We start from the raw sequence: 17,855 nt of genomic DNA, 5'->3' as shown, positions 1-17,855 counted from the left end.
GCGCCAGAGAGTCGATCCGACTGGCCACGCTCTCTTGGATTTACGTGTGCGACGGCGACAGGTTGACGTGCGAACAAGTGAGAACGTTTTCGTGGACGACACCTTTCTCGCCTCTGTTCTCGTCTGAGAGAAAGCCGAGAGGACACAACCAGCTTTCCTTCCTTGAGGCGTTTCTCCGCTCTCTGTGACGCACCTCGCGGCGCAAGCGGCGATCCGTCCAGCGCATTCCTCGCCTGCCTCTGCGCGTGCGGGTTTTCGTTTTGTCTCTTCTCCCCGTCCTTTTTTCTCCCGTACCTGTTCCTTATCTCTCTGTTCTGTCTTCTCTCCCTCGTCTCTCCTTGCTGTCTCTTCTCTCTCTCTTCAGAAGTTTCTCTTATCTCTGCTGTGTCTCATCTCTCTTCGCTCACCCTTTTCTCTTTCTTTGGGTGTTCGCGGGAGCGGATACCCGCGGAGGCAGCGCGCGTTTCCTTCTCGCGAACAGTGTATCTACGGGTTGGCGATGGTTCTTTTTCGTTTTACTTTGGAGGTACAAAAAAGCCTCTTGCGAGTCTCATTTCTCAGCGAGAGCGTCTCTCGCTGCCGAGAGTCTCTGAGTCACCGGCGCCGGCATGAGCCCCAATGACACATCACGGGACGGCGCGAAAAACTGCACTAATTGACAAAAATCGCCGGAAGCGCAAGACGACTGCCACGCCGCACAGGGGAAAAAGGCGACGACTGCTTCGCTGCTTCATCCTTCTCTTCGCGGCTCTATCCTCGCGTCTGCCGCCGAGCTCTTCTGTGCGTTCTCTTGAAACCTGTTCTGTCTAGACACCGCTCTCTGTCGGCGTAGACAGTCGGCGCCTTTTTTCTTTGCCCACTTCCGCAGCGTTTATTTCTTGAGTTCTGCCACGTCTTGCCAGTTGTTCAGCATCAACTTCTGAATGCAGAGAAGCGCCTCGCCCGCGACTTCACGGTCCTTGTCGCTGATCATCAACATCACGCGGTCTTTCACCTTCAGCTGCTGACAAACTCTGAAACCCCAAAAGACACCGGCACAGACAAAAACGCAATTAAAAATCCAAAACTGACAAAGTTACAAAACTACACTCCCACTGTCCCGGCGTCCAAATATCTCTACGAACACCAACATACACACACATGTCTACTACGTGTAAGTATATCTATATATGCAGGTGACCGGTAGAGCCTGCATTTGCCTCTTTTCATGAGATGAGCGAATTCCACTCCTTTGATTTCTTTTCCAGTTCCTTGAAAGGAGACAAAACATCTCGGATACGGATGTGACACACACACACACACACACACAACTGGACAAAGTGCTTCCCGTTTCTCCCCCTTGCTACACCCCGCCATCAACAAAGCACTATGGAAAAAAAGACGCAAACCCCTGATATACACAGTAAATACACACATATACATATATATGCACAGGTATATATCTTCATATATTGTATACATATTGTGTACATATATATATGGAATTTGATTTTTTGAACGTTTTTACTTTTTTCCTGCGGGGTGGAGCCGGGCGAACTCGCCGAGGTCGTAGCACGCGACGGCGAGGGTGGTTTTGTCAGTTGATGTGTCGAGAAGTTTCACCAGCTTCTTGACTGCTCGGAACTCGTCGTTCTCGAAAGCCATGACGTTCTCTCTCCAGAATTTTTCTGAAGAAAAAAGCGACTTCCTTCCCGGAAACCTATCGCGCTCTCCAAGCGGAGACACGGAACGCGTGAGAGTGTGCGACGCAAAAACTCACATCCGGCTCATTCACGCGAAACAAAGAAAACGAGCCGCGACCGCAACCTCCACAGAAGAGCATCTACATCCAAATCGTTCAAATCAATATATATATATATATATATATATATATATATAAATAATATCTGTGTGCATGCAGCTAGATATGACAATCCTTTTTTCTACACACCTGTATATATGCATTACATATAGGAATGAATATGAAGACATCCACTCGGGTACACCCACTGGACTGCTGAAGACAGCTAAAAAAAGTGCTGGATTTCAGTATTATAGCGGTCTTCACGTTCGCTTCGAAGCGCCTCACTTGTACGTTTACGCGCCTAGATATACACGCTATACATGTACACATATTGTCTGCGTATTTCACACGTATATGCATTGTATATCCATGCATGTGCGCCTAGACAAAAACCCGAAAGTTGCGCGTACCTGAGTGAATGACAGACCACGTGAGTTTGCCTTTGTCGAGCTCGTGGCAGTAGCGATCGAAATTGTTGAACTGTCGAGTTTTCTGTTCCAGATGCGAGGCCGCGATTCTGATGTCGTCGTACATGTCTCCATCCCGCCACTTCTCAAACTCCAAGAGAGCCAGCACCTGAGCCGACGCGCACACCCATCGTCGTGCATGCATATGCATATAAATATGTATATATACATATATATATGTATATATATATTTATATAAAGGTAAAGATAAATGCGAATTCTCTAGGCAGTGTGCGATGTATGCATGCACATGCGCGCCAGTACGTGTTTTACGCTTCTACACGAGGCATGAGTCGGAGTGGAGCACATGTTGATTTCGAAGAAACGAAGACACCCCAATACCCCCCCGTCATTCACAGGCGACATGTGAAGGAAGAGAAAGCTTGTGTCTTGTGCCATTTTGTGCGGCTCGTTTGTAGCTTCGTTTATCGAAATCCACAGCGCTTTCACCGGTTGTCGTTATCAAAAGCGATTCGTTCACCTCACCGCACACCTTTCCTCTCTCCTCCCGACCGCACAACTTGGAAGCGCGCTTCGAAACGGAATCCTTTCCTCCCTTTTTCGCCTTTCGTATCACGTTACGAGTGTCTCTCACCTGTGCGACGTTTTGCTCAATGATCGTTTCTACCGAGGCGTCACACTTGAGCAAGTTGTGGAGCACGCCCAGACCGACACGAATCACCTGCCAAAGATGGAAAGTTGAAGGAAATTCAAGACAGACTTGAAAAAACGTGTGTAGGAGCGTTTCTTGTAAACGTGTGTGTTTTTGCACGCGCTTCAACACGCGCAAACCCAGAGAACCGAGCCTGTGCTCCACGCGAGAGACAAAAGCCTTTCTTCAAATTCCCGTCTGTTTCAAGACTTGACCACAACCGACGCTTCACACTGGCGAGTCCACCCACCCAGACGCAGCCCGACACCCAAAACGCTTAACAATCTAGCGTTTTCATTTCTGCTTCGTTTCCTCTCGCTCTGCTCTTCACGTCCTCTCTCCTTGCGCTTCTTCTCCCTCTCTGTCTTCAGTGCACATCTTCAGTTTTTTGCGCGTTTCTCTCGCATGCATGCATGCACCAACTCGCCCCTCTGGGTCTGTGCTTCTGGGCGACTGCTTGTGCCCGCATTTCCGAGGCTTCTTTGCTCTTTGCTCGAAATCTCCCCGAACTACATACAAGTCCCGTTGTACGACATATTTCGACAGCCGTGGTGCGTCGAAGCGCAGAAAGGCTACACAGCTTCGCTGGCAACGCATTGCTGTAATTTTACAGTCCGCGCATTCCGCTCGGTCGTGCGCGGCCCTTCGCGTCCACAACCGCAACGAATCTCAATGCGCTGGAACGGAGACACAGTTTCACTCTTCACCACATGACCTAACTCAAGTATCCCGCGCCGACAAGCGGCTAACGGACTGCAGCGACCGTTCGAATCCCTCGTGTGACGCGTTATGGTAAAACTCTCACCTTCTCCACGCGCGACTCCTTCAATACCACACACACGGCGAGAACGATTCCCTTCTCGTTCAGCTGGGGCAAAAACGTGTCGTGGAAAGTGAGCAGCCAGACGCAGAACATCGCCTTGTATAGAACGCTGGCGGGAAGCGTCAGCGACAGATTCTTCAGCACTCTGCAAGAGAACGCAGGGAGAAGCACTGCGGAAGAGAGGAGAGTCACGAGTGCGCGGGGAAGCGCCTTTTTGCCCGGAAGGCGCGATCGAGAGACATCGCCAAAGCGACGACAAGCCCGACTAACGACAAAAAAAGCCGAGGGGCGAGACTCCTTACAGCTCAGGAAAGCCGCGACTGGCCCAAATCATCGGACGGTAGCGATCTGCAAAGAGCGAGAGACAGGCAAAACACAAAACCCAGAGACACGTTAGCCTCTCGATCGCCTGCCTCTCGATCGTCTGCTCCTGTAGGGTCGTTTTTCGCCCTCGTTTCTCGTCGATCCTGCCTGTGTGCCCCGCGCCGCTTTCCGCTTCCTCTCCGCCCTGCCTCTCTGGCCATGTTCGCGGTAAATCTGAGTACGTTGGGCTCCTGTTGCTCTCTGCATGCGCTCGCCGCCCTCTTGAGGGCTGCCTCACGACACCTGCATGCACCACGCCATGCCTGTTCTGAGACACACCAACCGCCGACCGCAAACCTTCCTCTTGCTCACCGCTTGCCGAACGTCCCCCACTTACACCTACCTGCTATAAACCCAAACAGACACAATACAAATATTACATATATCGGCAGGTGCGTGCGATTCGCAGTTTGCTGCCGCGTCTTTGTGACTGGTTTCGGTTGCCTTTGACGCCAAGCTCACCGATTTTGAGGAGATTGACGAAGGCATCGAGGCGGCCGGCTTCGCTGAGGAGGAACTTGTTCGCTGCCCGACCGTGGAGAAGACCTTGAATCAGATATTCCACTTGAGTGTCCGTGAAGGAACCTGAACGGGCTCGGCTGCAACCAGGAACGAACCGAGAGACGGACCAGGAGACGCGGCGCATACAGGCGCGGAACACGCAGCCCAGAGAACGTTTCCGCGCACTGAAAACTCGGCCAGGACGTTCAGCGCCGCGCCCCCGAAGAAAAAAAGAACAGGAGAGAAAGGGTGAACGAGCCGGCTGTCTTTTCACGCACCGAAAAGAAGCGACGAACGCGCAAGTAAGCAACAGGGAAGAGAATCTCCCACTTCCTCTGCTTCCCGCCTCACGGGTGCCGCCCCCGGCTTCTGTGTCTGCTCTCACCACATGAGACCTGAGAGGAGAAAGGCCGCTCTATCGGCTGTATAGGCATCGAGGTTGGGCACTTCCAGAAGCTGTCGAAACGCCTCAAACACCTCGCCATCAGCCGCAGCTGAACACAGCGCCTCGTACTTGCTGCTATCGTCTGCGAATCGAGCCGAGAGGCGATGCAAACACAGAAAGAGAGACCGCTAGAGAGACAGTCAGAGACACGCCGTGCAGGCAGAGAGGAACGCGGCGGGACGCGGGAGGTCGCGAGGTTGGAGAGAGATGTTCACCAACGTCTTTGCGAACGAACAAAGGAAGAGGAGAGAGATGGGAAGGCAACTCGGCGTTTCTGTGGAGACTGGAGAACCCTATCGCTCCCCTCTCGCCGAAACGTTCACCCAAAACCAAGCAGAAAACCTGTCACCCCCGGAAAGACCAACAGGATAGAGCCACTCCATATATATATATATATATATCTATAACTATATATAAATGTATATGTACATATAAATGTATATAAATGTATACGTAGATGTAAGGATCCCTTTACATGTACGGACCCTAGATTGTTGAGCACGTCCCTCGAGAGGGAGTCTCAGTTGCGGACAAAGGAACCTTTCATTCTGCCGAGAAGAGCTGGGCGAGTCTCACCTCGAACGACTTCGCAGAGGACTGTCAAGACGTACTGAACCGTATGCAAATCTCCCTCGAGGCGAACGAGGCCGATGAGGGAACGAACGAGGTCCGGATCCTGAAAGAAGAGTGAAAGGCAACAAACGAGACGCAGGGCCACCCTGGGAGAAAAGGAGGCGAGTTTCTCGGGGACTTGTCAGGGGACCACAAGAGGAGACAGGGGAGACGCCGTCGAGCTTACGGCAAAAAACGAGAAGAGAAACGGAAAGAAAAACGAAAAGTAAGCGAGTTGTACAGAACTCCTCAACAGCACACAGGCGCATATGCAAAGGAATAACGACACGACGTCAATACACTCTTCCACAACGCCTATATTAATCTATCTCTCTGGTCTGCCCGTCTCAATATCCATACACCATATATGTATAATATATATATATATATATATATATATATATTATGTATGTATGCATGTATACATGTATGCATGTATGTATGCATGTAGATATGCTTCCGTATCTATAGAGATGCATGGAAAAGAAGGACTGTCTATCCGTGCAACAAATCTTTCAACGTCTCGCGAGAGCCACCCCCCTGCATGTATGTACATGCATTCATGTATTTATTTATCATGTGTGGACACTTTTGTATTTTATACATGTAGATGTGTACATGTTTACGTAGACGAAAGATTATGCACTGTCAGGGGTGCATACACCTATATGTCTTGATATGCACATATTTATGTGTCTTTAGGAACATGGATTTCTGTAGGAGTCGCCCGAGCCCAGCGCCGCGAGAGTGCGCAGATGGATGGGAAACGGCGTATCGACCGACAGGTGAATGAGGGGAGAAGACTCGGCGAGAGAACTTACAGCCGCGAGCATTTCCGAGAATTCGTCGAGACACAGAGGACTGATTTTCGACAAGACAACCGAGAGGCCAGCGGGCAGAACGCCCGCCTTCTCCAGCGTCTTCCACTCTGGCGCATTCGCCAAAACTGCGTCTTGTTTCACCTGGAAAGACACAGCGCAGGATCGTGACGCGGCTGCCAGCGCCGAGCTGTTTCGGAGAGACGGAAAAAACGCGGAGAAAGCACTGCGGGGCGCGACTCAGGAGAAGACCCAAAACCGACGCAGTCAAGTTCCGCTTTTCTCTCGGTCTCTTGCTCTCTCTGTCCTCCGCTGCAATGCTACCTCGTCAACATTCGGGAATCTCCCAAGACGAAGGCGCGGTCTCAATAAAAACCCGTCGCATGGCGTCACCCGCCTTTCCTCTCCTTCCTCTCTCTCCCCCTCCTTTCTCTTTTATCTTCTTTTCCTTCTCTGTTTCTTGATCTCGCTCGCGTTCTCTTTCCGGATCTCTGTCTCTCTTCCGCCTACCTGCGAACTTCCCTCGGCGTTGGCGAGTCTGTTGAGAAGGCGAACTTGCTCATTCTGGTCCACGTGATCCGAGTAGTATCCGCTGCCCATCGCGGGAGGCGCTTTTTTCCCGGCGTCTTTCACATCCGCCGAGGCCGCCTGGCCGCCTTTGTCCATCTTCATGTTGCCGAAAAATCTCAGTAAAGACAGGGAGAGCTGACGCACAGAAAGCGAACGGTGCGTGAGGGAGACGGAAGGCAAGCCAACGAACGCGCCAAAGGAAAAGGCCGAAGAGGGAGATGCGCTTGTCGCCTCCTCTCTCTCTAAGGCACCCTTTGTCTCTTTGCTTGTCGGTGTTCAAAACGAAGAATTCACTTCTCGACGGCAAGGCCGAACACTGCACGAATATCCGAAGGCAGAGAGGACGAGGAGAGAGAAGCGCCGAGAAGCAGGCGAGAGAGGAAGAGCAGAACAAGCGAGAAGAGAACACTCTCTGAGGAGAGGAAAAAAGAGACGGGAAGTGTCGCGAAGAATCCCGGAGCAAGAAAGAGAGCCTCTCGCTGTTCCCGCTTCTCGTTTCCACCAAATACCACCGTGACTTCTTTCTCTCCACAAAAAGTTTAAAGATTCGCCTCTCTCTCTCTCTTTCCGGCCCTCTGGCCACGCAAGTTAGAGAGAGACGGATTTTCCAGCCTTCTTTTCCATCTCTCTCTCGTCCTTCTCCCTCTCGACACCGAGGCGTGCTCGCCTTTCTCGTCCTGAGGAAAGTGGAAAAAGAGAAAGGTTTCTCGAGCTTTGGCTTCCAGTCGGCCTTTCTCGCGTGTTTCGCCGCAGCAAGGCAAATGCGCAATTTGCGCGAGGCCCGAAACCTTGGCAGCAATCCGGCGAGAAAAAAGCAGCCTTGCTCGTGGAGTCTACCGTCGCTTTTCTCGCGCTTTTTCTCGGGAGAGCCCAACTGAAAAAGGTGTTTCGGGAAGAACGAACAAACAACTGGAAACTCTCGCAACCGCGAAGACGACGCAGCCGAGAGAAAACTCGCAGCGCTCCCCCAGCGCTGCCCCGTCTGCCGGCATATACACAAAAAGGAGGGCGGAATGGGACTGGGCTCTCCCGCTCCTGCGGCACAGCCCCCGTCGCGTCTCTCTGGATTTCCGTTTCTCGTTCTCTCTCGTTTTCCTTTTGTCCCCTTTCCTCTCACCGCCTCGCTGCGGCTTTGTGTGTGTCGACCGTCCGTTCCTCTTCAGCTGAAGCTTTTTCTGTGTCTCGCAAAGGCTTCTCGCGCTGGCAAAGCGTGTGTATGTACACGCACCGGCCGCTGAAACTTTGAAGACAAGCGTTTCTCGCTTTTCTCGGGTGAGAGGGCGAAGGCCAACTCTTCCGGCGACTCAGGGGCAGGCCCCGTGTGCGGAAATCCCTGAGTCTCGTGAAAAAGCGCGATTCTCTGGCGCAAGAGTGGCCAAGGAAGCAGCGCAAAAAAAAGGAGAAATCCGGTGTGTGTCGCCCACTGTGACCGCGAATGCTGTGACGCGGGACTCGGGTTTCGGAAGCGTGAAAAAGGGTTTAGCGGAGAACACCCTTGCAGAAAAAGCCTCGGAAAGAAAAAGGGGAGCGAACCACCAAACCTTCACTCGCTCAACGGGCGTGTGTGTTCGAAAATCGACGCCATATCTCGGTGCTTCCTCAGTTCAACTTGTGCTTCTCTCTCCCTCCCTGTCTCCCCTTCTTTTTGCTCGGGCCTTGCCCCGCGGCGCGTCGTGCCTTTCTCTGTGCGGTTCCGAGTGGAGCTGTGCAGCAAGGTGGCTGAGGACGAACCGAGCCGCCTCTGCTGTCTACTCTCCACGTAGCCTCTCGAGGCCGTTCGAGCGCCTCCCCGTTCGAAAGACCGGCTGAGAGAGTAAGGACGTTTCCCTCTCAGACTTCTCTCCACTGTGTCCCTTGCCCTCAATCTCTGCCCCTCCGCCTCGGGGAGAGAAGGAGTATGGACGAGTCGCAGACGGTCGACGTCGGCGTGGTTTCGATCGGTTTCCCTGGAAGAGACGACGTTTAGAGACTCTCAGCGGTTTTCGTCTCTCGCGGCTCAGCAGACCCAGACTCGACACTCGAGAAGACATCTCCACACTCTTCGCCGTAGAGTGTCTCTCGGCACGAGTGCTGATGACTCGCAACGCCTCTTCCTCCTTTCCTGTCTCTGCTCGCGGCCCTCTCCTCTTTCTTCCCCTCTCCTTGCCGCTCTGGCTGTCCACTCTTCTCCTGTGCACCTCGTCGGCCTTTCTCTTGTCTTCCGCCGCGTCTCTCTTCACTGTCTCCTGTTTCGTCTCCAGGCTCCGTCGCGTTTGGAGCGGTGCGGCCTCTGTCTCGGCACTTTTCCAGCTCTCAGAGAAGCAGTTAAGACGAAAATCGAGGTCGATCTGCGCCTGGTGCCTCTTCTGTTCGCTGGTGTGCAGTTCTCTGTCTCTCCTGGCTTCTGCGTTCCTCATCCCGCCTCTAGAAGGAAAATCTACGCTCGGTTTCACTCTGTTTCCCCCTGCTGGCCCGCGTTCTCCTGCCTTTCCCCCGGATCCTCTTCTTTTTCCGCGACACACTTCGTCTCTCTCTTTCCCCCCCGGTTTCCTTTCTTCGCTGCGCGTGGGCTTGTCGCGGCCTTCTGAAGATCGTTTCGCTTCGCCTCTCTCTCTTCCCTGTCGAACGTCTCCGCTTTGGTCAGACACGATGAAGAAAGCCGCGCCAGGCCCCGCGAAGAAGCAAACCTCGATTCTGTACGTTTCATCTCTCCCTCCCAAGGTCGTCTCCACCTTCTTTTCATCCACAGCGCGCGGACTCGGTCTCTTCGATCTCTCCTGTGCATCTTGGCTGCTCGCGCTCCGCCGTCTGGACTTGTGCTTCGGGAGTGTTGTCTCGTTTCTCAGCGTCCGCATCTTCTTGCCTTGCGTTCTCGTTTTCGTGTTCTTCCCCCCTTCCCGAAGCCTTTCCCGTCTTCCTTCTCTCTTTCTCGCCCCTCCGTTGCTTTCCGTTTCTCTGTCGTCCTCAGTGCCTAGACCACGTGTGCCACTCGCCTCTCTTTCTCGCTGTTTCGCTCCCTGCTCGTCCATTTGTGTTGTGTGTTGTGTTTCCCGCTCTTTTTCTGACGCTACAGCCGTCTATCTCGCTGGCTTCTGGTGTTTCTGATTCAGGAGTTTCCTGGGCCGAAAGGACGACGCCGGCGGATTCCCCGCCCCCGGGTCTTCGCTGCCTGCGCCGCTGTCTCCTCGCCAGGTTCCTGCAAGGCGCGAAGGGTGCCCGAAAGAAGCGACGGCCCGCGAAGCAGAGGACCCCGTGCGAGAAAACGCGGAAAGCCGAAAGCGGCCTCTGCCTGCATGCGAAGCGCCGCACTCTCCCTCGAAGAAAAAACGCGAATCGCCCAATGCCTCACAGCCAGACGAGCAGGAATTTCCCGGCTCGACCAAGAAGGCGGCCTGCGCAGAGACAGCCGAGCGGAAGGGAGATAACCCCCAGGAAGTCACGAAACAGACTGGAGACGCGGATGCTCCCAGCCAGGAGAAGCGGCGAGGGCGGCTAAGGAAGACGGAAAGCGACACGGAAAACGATGTAAACGAAGGCAACGGGAAGAGAAAGGAAGCGAACGAGGCCGCAGATGATGCGAGCAAACCGCCAGAAAAAGAAGGTAATGCTTCTGGCCGCAGAGCTCGATTTTCGCTTTTCTTGATGCCAAGAACAAGTCAAGGATTCAGTGTGTCGGGATGCATGCACCCCTCTGTCGTGGCCGGCTGTCGCGTCTCGATAGCCCGGTCGTTCAAATCAGCGTTGTGTGTTTTGCGTGCCTTCCGGATGCACAGACGAAGAAGACGCGATCAGCGAGGCAGACAGCGACCGAGAATCTATTGATTCGGACTCCTCAGTGCCGCCGTCGTCCCAAGATGGCGCGAACCCGCCAGGAGATGTAAAGAAAGGTGCGCGGGCGCATTAGAGGGGGAGACAAGACGCAGATTCAATCCTGAAGAGTCTTTCGTTTGAGAGACGGAGAAGGGGTGTCCTGCGGCCTGCTAAGGACATGCTGACGGAACGATACACACGCACAGTGGAGAGAGAGGCCCGAAGAAAACCAGAAGGCTGCAAGGCGGTCTGTTGCTCTCATGTTCACTCTCTTCCTTGTCCTCTCTTTGTCTTCCTTGTCCTCTCTTTCTCGCCCTTGTTCTCTCTTTCTCGTCCGTGTCCTCTCTTTCTCGTCCTTGTTCCCCTTTTCTCTCTTTATCTCTGTGTCGGTTGTTCTTGTTTTTGGCTCTGTGTCAAGCGTTGCTTTGTGTGGTTCCTGTTTGTCTCGCCTTTTTCCGATCGCGGCTGTGTGCATCGCCTCACTCCCCGCCCCGCCATTGACGGATTTCGCGTTTCGTGTTTCGTTCTCAGTGTCGGCGTCGTCTGCGGAGGGGCGTCGCGCGCTGGAGATGCTACAGAAGAAGAAGCGGTCTCCCGCCTCGTCTGGGAAGACAGCGAGCGCAGAGAGGCTGTTTCCAGACAGCGACGAGCCGGCCTCGGAAGACGAGTGGAAAGACGAGGCGGGGAATGCGTCGAAGAAGTCGATTTTGGAGCTTCTGGGGTGCAAGAAAGGAGACCAGAGAGAGGGCGTCGGGCTCGCGAAGGAGAAGAGACACGAAGCCGGTCAGGGCGAGAAGAAGAGCGCAGGGAGGAAGAAAAAGGCCGACGAAGACGAGCAGTTGAAAACGGGGACTCTCTTTGCGTGTCGCGTGCTGGCGAAGGAGCCTTCATGCGATCTTGCTTCTCCGCTGTTTGATCCTTCGCACGTCCCTCTCGACAGCATTTCCGCCCAGAAGGCGGAGCGCAACACGAAAAAGGCACAGGTGGAGGACTCGCCTCCCATTCTGTAAGCGTTTTTCGTTTGAAGACAACCCTTCTGCGTGTGGACCGCGCGCGGGTCCTTTGTTCTTCATAAACACACACAAACATGTGTCTCGTTTGCATCTCTCGGTTTTCTGTGCGTCTCGACCTGTGTAGAGATCCATCAAAGTGCACGCGTGCCTTCTTCATCGAGACGCGTACGTGCGCTTGCAGCAGATGGACTTTTTGCGTCGTTCTGTGCGCGCGAGGGGACGCAAGCGGGCGTGCATGCACGGGTAAGGGTACCGTGGCGGCGACGACATTTTGGCGCGTAAATGAAGAACGCGACACTGGGGTGGCGTGGTTCTGCGGATTTGTCAGATTCGAGGTTCTCGTGAACGCGTTCGACAAGATTGAACAGATGAAGGCCAGCGGAACGGGCAGCAACAAGAAACAGACGGTGATTCTCACCAACCTGTTTCGCCTTCTGCTGTTCTACGAACCAAAGACGCTGTACAAAGCGATCTACGTTTGCCTGAACAAAGTTGCGCCCGACTACCTCGGGCAAGAAGTTGGCGTCGGCGAGTCGCTGATCCTCAAGGCCATGGCTGAGACCTACGGCCGCACAGAGGCGCACCTGAAGAAAGGTAAGTGAAACACTGCCGGAGGACGAGCGAGACGTCCGCGTCTGTCGCTGGGTGCCAACGAGGCAGAAACAGCGGGTTTCTCTCCACTCACCGCGAGCTCCCCGGTCTCTGCGAACGAGGAGAGAGCCCAAGAAGACACCGAAGCGAGGCCGAAGAGGCAACCGATTGAGAGGAAGACAAGAAGGGGGAGAAAACCAAGAAGGGCGAGGAAGACACAGAAAAAAGCACACAGAAGGGGGAGGCAGACAACGAAGGGGACAGCAGAAAAGCGGAAGACGAAGAGAAGGTGCTTGGGAGACGCGTTCGAATGGGGAAAGCAGGAGCGAGGAGCTTTGTTGGCGCAGATGGCCTGGCGCTTTTATGCGTTGTCTCGGCACGTGTTTTTTCCGTTTTGCAGAGCTGCAACACACTGAAGACTTGGGACGCGTTGCGGAGCGGAGCTCATGCAAAACGCGGACTCTCTTTCCGCCGCCTCGCCTCACCATCGACGGCGTGTTTGACCAGCTGAAGGCGATCAGCCAATGCGCGGGGAAAGACAGTCAGCTACACAAACGCGACTTATTGAAGCGCCTTCTCGTCGGAGGCAAAGGCGCCGAGCCCAAGTACATCATTCGTTTCCTCCAGCAACGCATGCGAACTGGAGCATCCACTGCCACAGTGTACCAGGTAAAGCGTTGACTTCTGCCTACTTTTGTATATCCTGGCGTGCCTCTGGGAGTTCACATGCACATCTCTCGTCTCGCCAAGGGTAACTCCGCGAAGGTATACATATGTACATATACATATATATATATATATATATATTAATGCATATGTATGAATGCATATATATATATATATATATATATATATATATGAGTGCAGATGCGTAGAGATGACACAAACGTAGAGTGTATCTTGTGGTCTAGCTGGAGGAGTGTTGTTGACAAACAGTTTTTTGGAGGTAAAGACGGGAGGACGTGTGGGTGCACATCTGCCAGAGTCGTACTTTATTCGGAGAACACGTAAAGAGACCGCCATCGGTTCTTTAAAGAGAGACCGAGCCGGAAAGGCCAGTGGGGGGCGAAACGCCAAACTCGGGCCGAATATTTGCAAAAAAATCCGGCAGAACAAAACGCCGGGTTTTGTGCGGCTCGGCCTCAAGTCCACTGTCGCATCCCGAGCTGGAAAGCCGCAGTGGCTACACAGAACCGTCTCGAGAAAACGAATTTTGAAAGAGAGAGGTTCGGTTTAGAGTGCGGAAGACGCAGGAGACCCGACAATTGATTGCTTTCCTTTCCAGGCCCTCGCCTTCGCATGCTTCCTCACCCACAACGCCCGCGACGGTTCCCCCGCTGTCGGTGACACGCGCCGTCACGTTCCTCAAACAGAAAGCAACCAGGAGTCGCCCTCTTTGTCTTCTTCCTCCTCTCCCTCCTCTCCCTCCTCTTCCTCCTCTTCCTCGTCGTCTTTACCTTCTGCAATGAGTGCAGTTGAGTTGGAGAGTCACTTGTCGCGGATGGAGCAGAGTGTGCGTCGAGCGCTGTGCGAGGTTCCGAACGTGGAAATCGTCGTCGCGCATCTTCTCCGCGGGGCAGATGCAGATGCGCTCGCCGCGTTGTGTGTCGCGACGCCCGGGATTCCTCTGCAGCCCATGTTGGCGCGGCCGACGCGCGGGTTCGAGGAAGTCGTGGAGCGCCTGAAACACACTGAGTTCACGTGTGAATTCAAGTACGACGGCGAACGCATTCAGCTGCACTTGGTGGCGGAGCAAGCTGCCAAGAAGACCCCGGGACTCTGTCCTTCCACAGCTTCTCCGGCTTCGCCTGTTTCTGCGTCGCGAGAGGAGGGAACTGGGACTGGGCCTGCAGGGTCGGTGCGGAAGATCTCTCCGAGTCGCGTGCGTCTGTTCAGCCGGAACTTGGAGGAGATCACGCAAAAGTACCCGGACATTATCGACATGTTCCTCAGCTCTCTCCAGGACACAACTGACGAGTGCATTCTCGACGGCGAGGTAGTGGCCTACGACGTGGAAAACGGAACCATTTTGCCTTTTCAGACGCTGACACGACGAAAGCGGAAAGGCGTGGACAAAGACGGCATCGAGGTGCGAGTCGCGCTCTTCCTCTTTGACTGCATGCGCCTGAACGGCGAGTGTCTCCTCGGGAAGACGCTGGAGGCGCGCCGCGAAAAAATGAAGCAAGCGATCGACTTCCAGCGCAACCCTCTCGTCCAACACGCAACCTACAAGGACATCAGCCAGGCTCAAGAATTCGAGGAGTTCCTCAGCGAAGCGATTGAAGGTGCGCTGCAGAAAAGAACCTGTGAGAAAAGAGAGAAAGGCACGCACTTCGAAAAGAAGTCTCTCGCGGCCGGCGCGGGTCTGCTGTCTGTTGTGTGCCGTCCTCTGCCATCTCGCCTCCCGTAGAGTCTTACTTGAAATCCAGTCTTTTACCTGTCGTCAGCCAGTGAAGGTGGTGTACAGTCATAAAGAACCCGCGTTCTCACAACTGAAGAGTGATCGATTCAGTGTGTCTTCGACTTGGTTTTGGCGGTTTCCCGTTCTCGGCCGCTTCTCTCTGTCTTCCGTCAACCGCGTCTCTCCTCTCCGGCTCTCACCTGTCTCTGCGCTGCCGCCTCTGTTTTTTTTCTTTGAGGAAACTGCGAGGGTTTAATGGTCAAAACACTCAGAGAAAACGCGACGTACGAGCCTTCCAAACGCTCCCTCAACTGGCTGAAGGTGAAGAAAGACTACGTCGACGGCCTCACGGACTCCGTCGACCTCGTTCCTATCGGCGCTTGCTACGGAAAGGTGGGTTTCTCCGTCTTTCCGCTGTCGGCGCAAAGAACCCTCTCGGGATCTTTTTGTATGGTACATGCATGCCAACGTACACAGAGAGACGCATGCAAAGGTGTACGTAGAAAGATGTTCATACGGACATGTATGCAAAGGTGTCTATCGACATGCACATGATATATATATATATATATATGTAGAAGTATGCAGACATTTGTATAAGATGTAGAAGTTTGCAGACATTTGTATACGATTAGAGGGGTGTTATGTTCTGTCTTTACACGTGCTTGGCTTTGCGCCCCCTTCTTGTAACGCTGCCGTGACGACCTGTCGCTCTGGTCCCTGCCTGTGGATCTACGCATGTGCCTCTGTGTAAGCATCGGCGCATGCATGCATGTGTGTACCTAAAACTCGGGTCGTCCCGCTTGTCGTTATTTTCGAGAATGATAGTCCGCCTTTCTCCGGGCCTCCCTTCTTTGAGTGAAGACTTGGCGCTTGTGTGACGCACAGACGTCAGACAGCAGCCCCCTCCGAGCTGTCGCTGTGGAGAAATATCCTTTGCTGTTTCTGTCCATGCGCGCCTGCGTGTGTGTGTGTGTGTGTGTGTGTGTGTGTGCATCGCGCTCTGTGCTGGATGGGCGTCTCTTCGCAGGGAAAGCGAAGCGGAACGTTTGGCACTTATTTGCTTGCGGTGTACAATCCGGCTGACGAGACTTACCAGACGGTGTGCAAGGCGGCGACGGGTTTCAGTGAGGAGGCGCTCCAGCAGCATCACAATGCCCTGAGCGAACACATCATTTCCCACAAAAAGCCGTACTACGACGTGTCGCCGAAACTTGTAAGGAAAAAATAGCCCGGGAATGTCTCAGGTCTACATAGATCTGGGCACGCGCAGCGGTTACGCGCGGCGAGGTGTTTGCAGACAAAGTTTTTTTCAGCGCTGAAGAACCAACATATGCTTCCGAAAACTGTGTGGTTTGGCGGCAGTGAAGCAACTGCGTACACGCTGGCGCCGATGTGCATGCGTGCGCATTTGCGTGTGCGGATCTGCAGAACGACGTAGGTCTTGGAGCCCATTCTTGTACTGAACACTTCCAAGCGCTCCGAACAAGCTGGTGCTTATATAACGCGACGCGCAAAGGCACACGGGGATGTATTCGTCTCTCTATTTGTGTGGACAAATATCTGTATGGGTCTCTCTCTAACTGTAGAGACTGGCAGGCATGTGCGCGGGGTTTCGGAGACAAGACTTCGGTGCCGCTGATGGGGGATTTGTCCCGTGTTTTGCGTCTTTTTCTCAGGAAGCGGACGTTTGGTTCGAGGCGTGTCAAGTCTGGGAATGCCGCGCAGCAGACTTGTCCATCTCCCCCGTGCATACAGCTGGAATAGGAGAGAAGTCTCCCGATAAGGTGCGTCGGCTGTTTCGTTTAACAGCCCATGTTTCTCACGCCTGCTTTCCTGTCGAGACGCAATTCATGTTGTAGTCCCCCAGACTCTTTGGAGAAGCCTCGAGGAACAGACGCTTTTCCTCCGCGCGTTCCCTCCTGTAACTCTAACTCGCAGAAACAGCATCTGCAGCCGAACCTTCAAAAAACTTCACCCGGCCCACCGTGACTCTTGCGCCTCAAATGGGTCCGACGATACTGTGCTCGCCATTCTCGTACGCGTGCATCTTCCTCTCTTGACGCATGCACACATAACCTCATGCATGTACGCGTATCAGGACACAAGCCTGCTAGCGTACACAACGTATGCATGTTTAAATAAGTTAACATACACCCATATATATATATATATATATATATATATATATAGATAGATAGATAGATAGATAGATGTATATGTTGGTTCGTCAAACGGAAAACAAGGGTGAACGCACATCAATGCATGGAACGGGAGAGAGCGACGCTGAGCCGGTAGGCTGTTTCCCCAGCTCGTTTCACCTTCCTGTCGTGTGGTTTTTTGCAGGGAATCGGGTTGCGCTTCCCGCGTTTCTTGAGAGTCAGGGAAGACAAGAACCCAGAACAGGCGACGACGTCTTCACAGATTGTCGAGATGTACACGAATCAATTTCGACAGAACAAAGCTCAGGGTGGAAAGGCTAACTTAGACAGAGACGAAGAAGAAGACGACGTGAGCGATTCCGAGAAACAGAAGGAGGAAGAGTAGGCGGAAATGGTGGAGCGACGGTGTGGACACGCACGTCGCTTCGACCGGAACGGAGGACAACAGCGACGAGGGGAAAAGCCATCACTCGAAAAGGTGGAGGATCGCTGGCGGAGAAAGGCGCAGGCGTCAAGTGAACGTTTCCGTGGCAAAAAGGCAGTGGCAATCGCAAAGGGAGAAGAACGCGCGGAACAGAGCAGCGTTTTCGTTCCTGATGCTGGGTTTGAGAGCGCACGGAAGACGTGCAAGCAGTGAAGTAGCTTTGTTTGGGGGAATTTTGTGTTTTGTCAATTCTTGAAACGTTACAATGCTCTTTTGTTTCCTAGACAAACGCACCTTCCTGGTCACGTTTTGCATCGTTGCGATTTCCCGTGGTCTCCCCCCACAGTGCGGTTCTTCTCATGACATGCGTTTAGAAGTGGACGCGGCTCGTCTCCTTTGTCTTTGCAAAACGTGTTCCAGATTTGCGCTGAACGCAACGGA

At 53.4% G+C, this 17,855-nt stretch overlaps 2 protein-coding genes across 2 annotated transcripts; one reads left to right on the top strand and one right to left on the bottom strand.

Annotated features, from left to right (window-relative positions):
• Positions 1-871: 871 nt before the first annotated feature.
• Positions 872-7,136, bottom strand: NCLIV_003220 (putative vacuolar ATP synthase subunit h; the record flags this gene model as incomplete). The annotated part of the gene is made up of 11 exons (XM_003879822.1): positions 872-1,013; positions 1,508-1,667; positions 2,194-2,359; positions 2,846-2,932; positions 3,708-3,870; positions 4,028-4,073; positions 4,551-4,687; positions 4,975-5,116; positions 5,611-5,710; positions 6,468-6,608; positions 6,975-7,136. 11 exons carry the CDS (start codon positions 7,134-7,136, stop codon positions 872-874), a joined length of 1,446 nt encoding a protein of 481 aa, XP_003879871.1.
• Positions 7,137-9,662: 2,526 nt separating this feature from the next.
• Positions 9,663-17,375, top strand: NCLIV_003210 (DNA ligase (Polydeoxyribonucleotide synthase [ATP])(Lig(Tk)), related; the record flags this gene model as incomplete). The annotated part of the gene is made up of 11 exons (XM_003879821.1): positions 9,663-9,709; positions 10,124-10,614; positions 10,787-10,900; positions 11,355-11,829; positions 12,165-12,430; positions 12,828-13,096; positions 13,713-14,712; positions 15,103-15,221; positions 15,859-16,044; positions 16,508-16,615; positions 17,175-17,375. 11 exons carry the CDS (start codon positions 9,663-9,665, stop codon positions 17,373-17,375), a joined length of 3,276 nt encoding a protein of 1,091 aa, XP_003879870.1.
• Between the last annotated feature and the right edge of the window lie 480 nt (positions 17,376-17,855).

This window comes from Neospora caninum, chromosome Ib, assembly GCF_000208865.1.
Source record: "Neospora caninum Liverpool complete genome, chromosome Ib".
Classification (NCBI taxonomy): Eukaryota; Apicomplexa; class Conoidasida; order Eucoccidiorida; family Sarcocystidae; genus Neospora; species Neospora caninum.
Note: the sequence above shows the minus strand (reverse complement) of the source record. Positions and strands in the feature narration are given on the sequence as shown.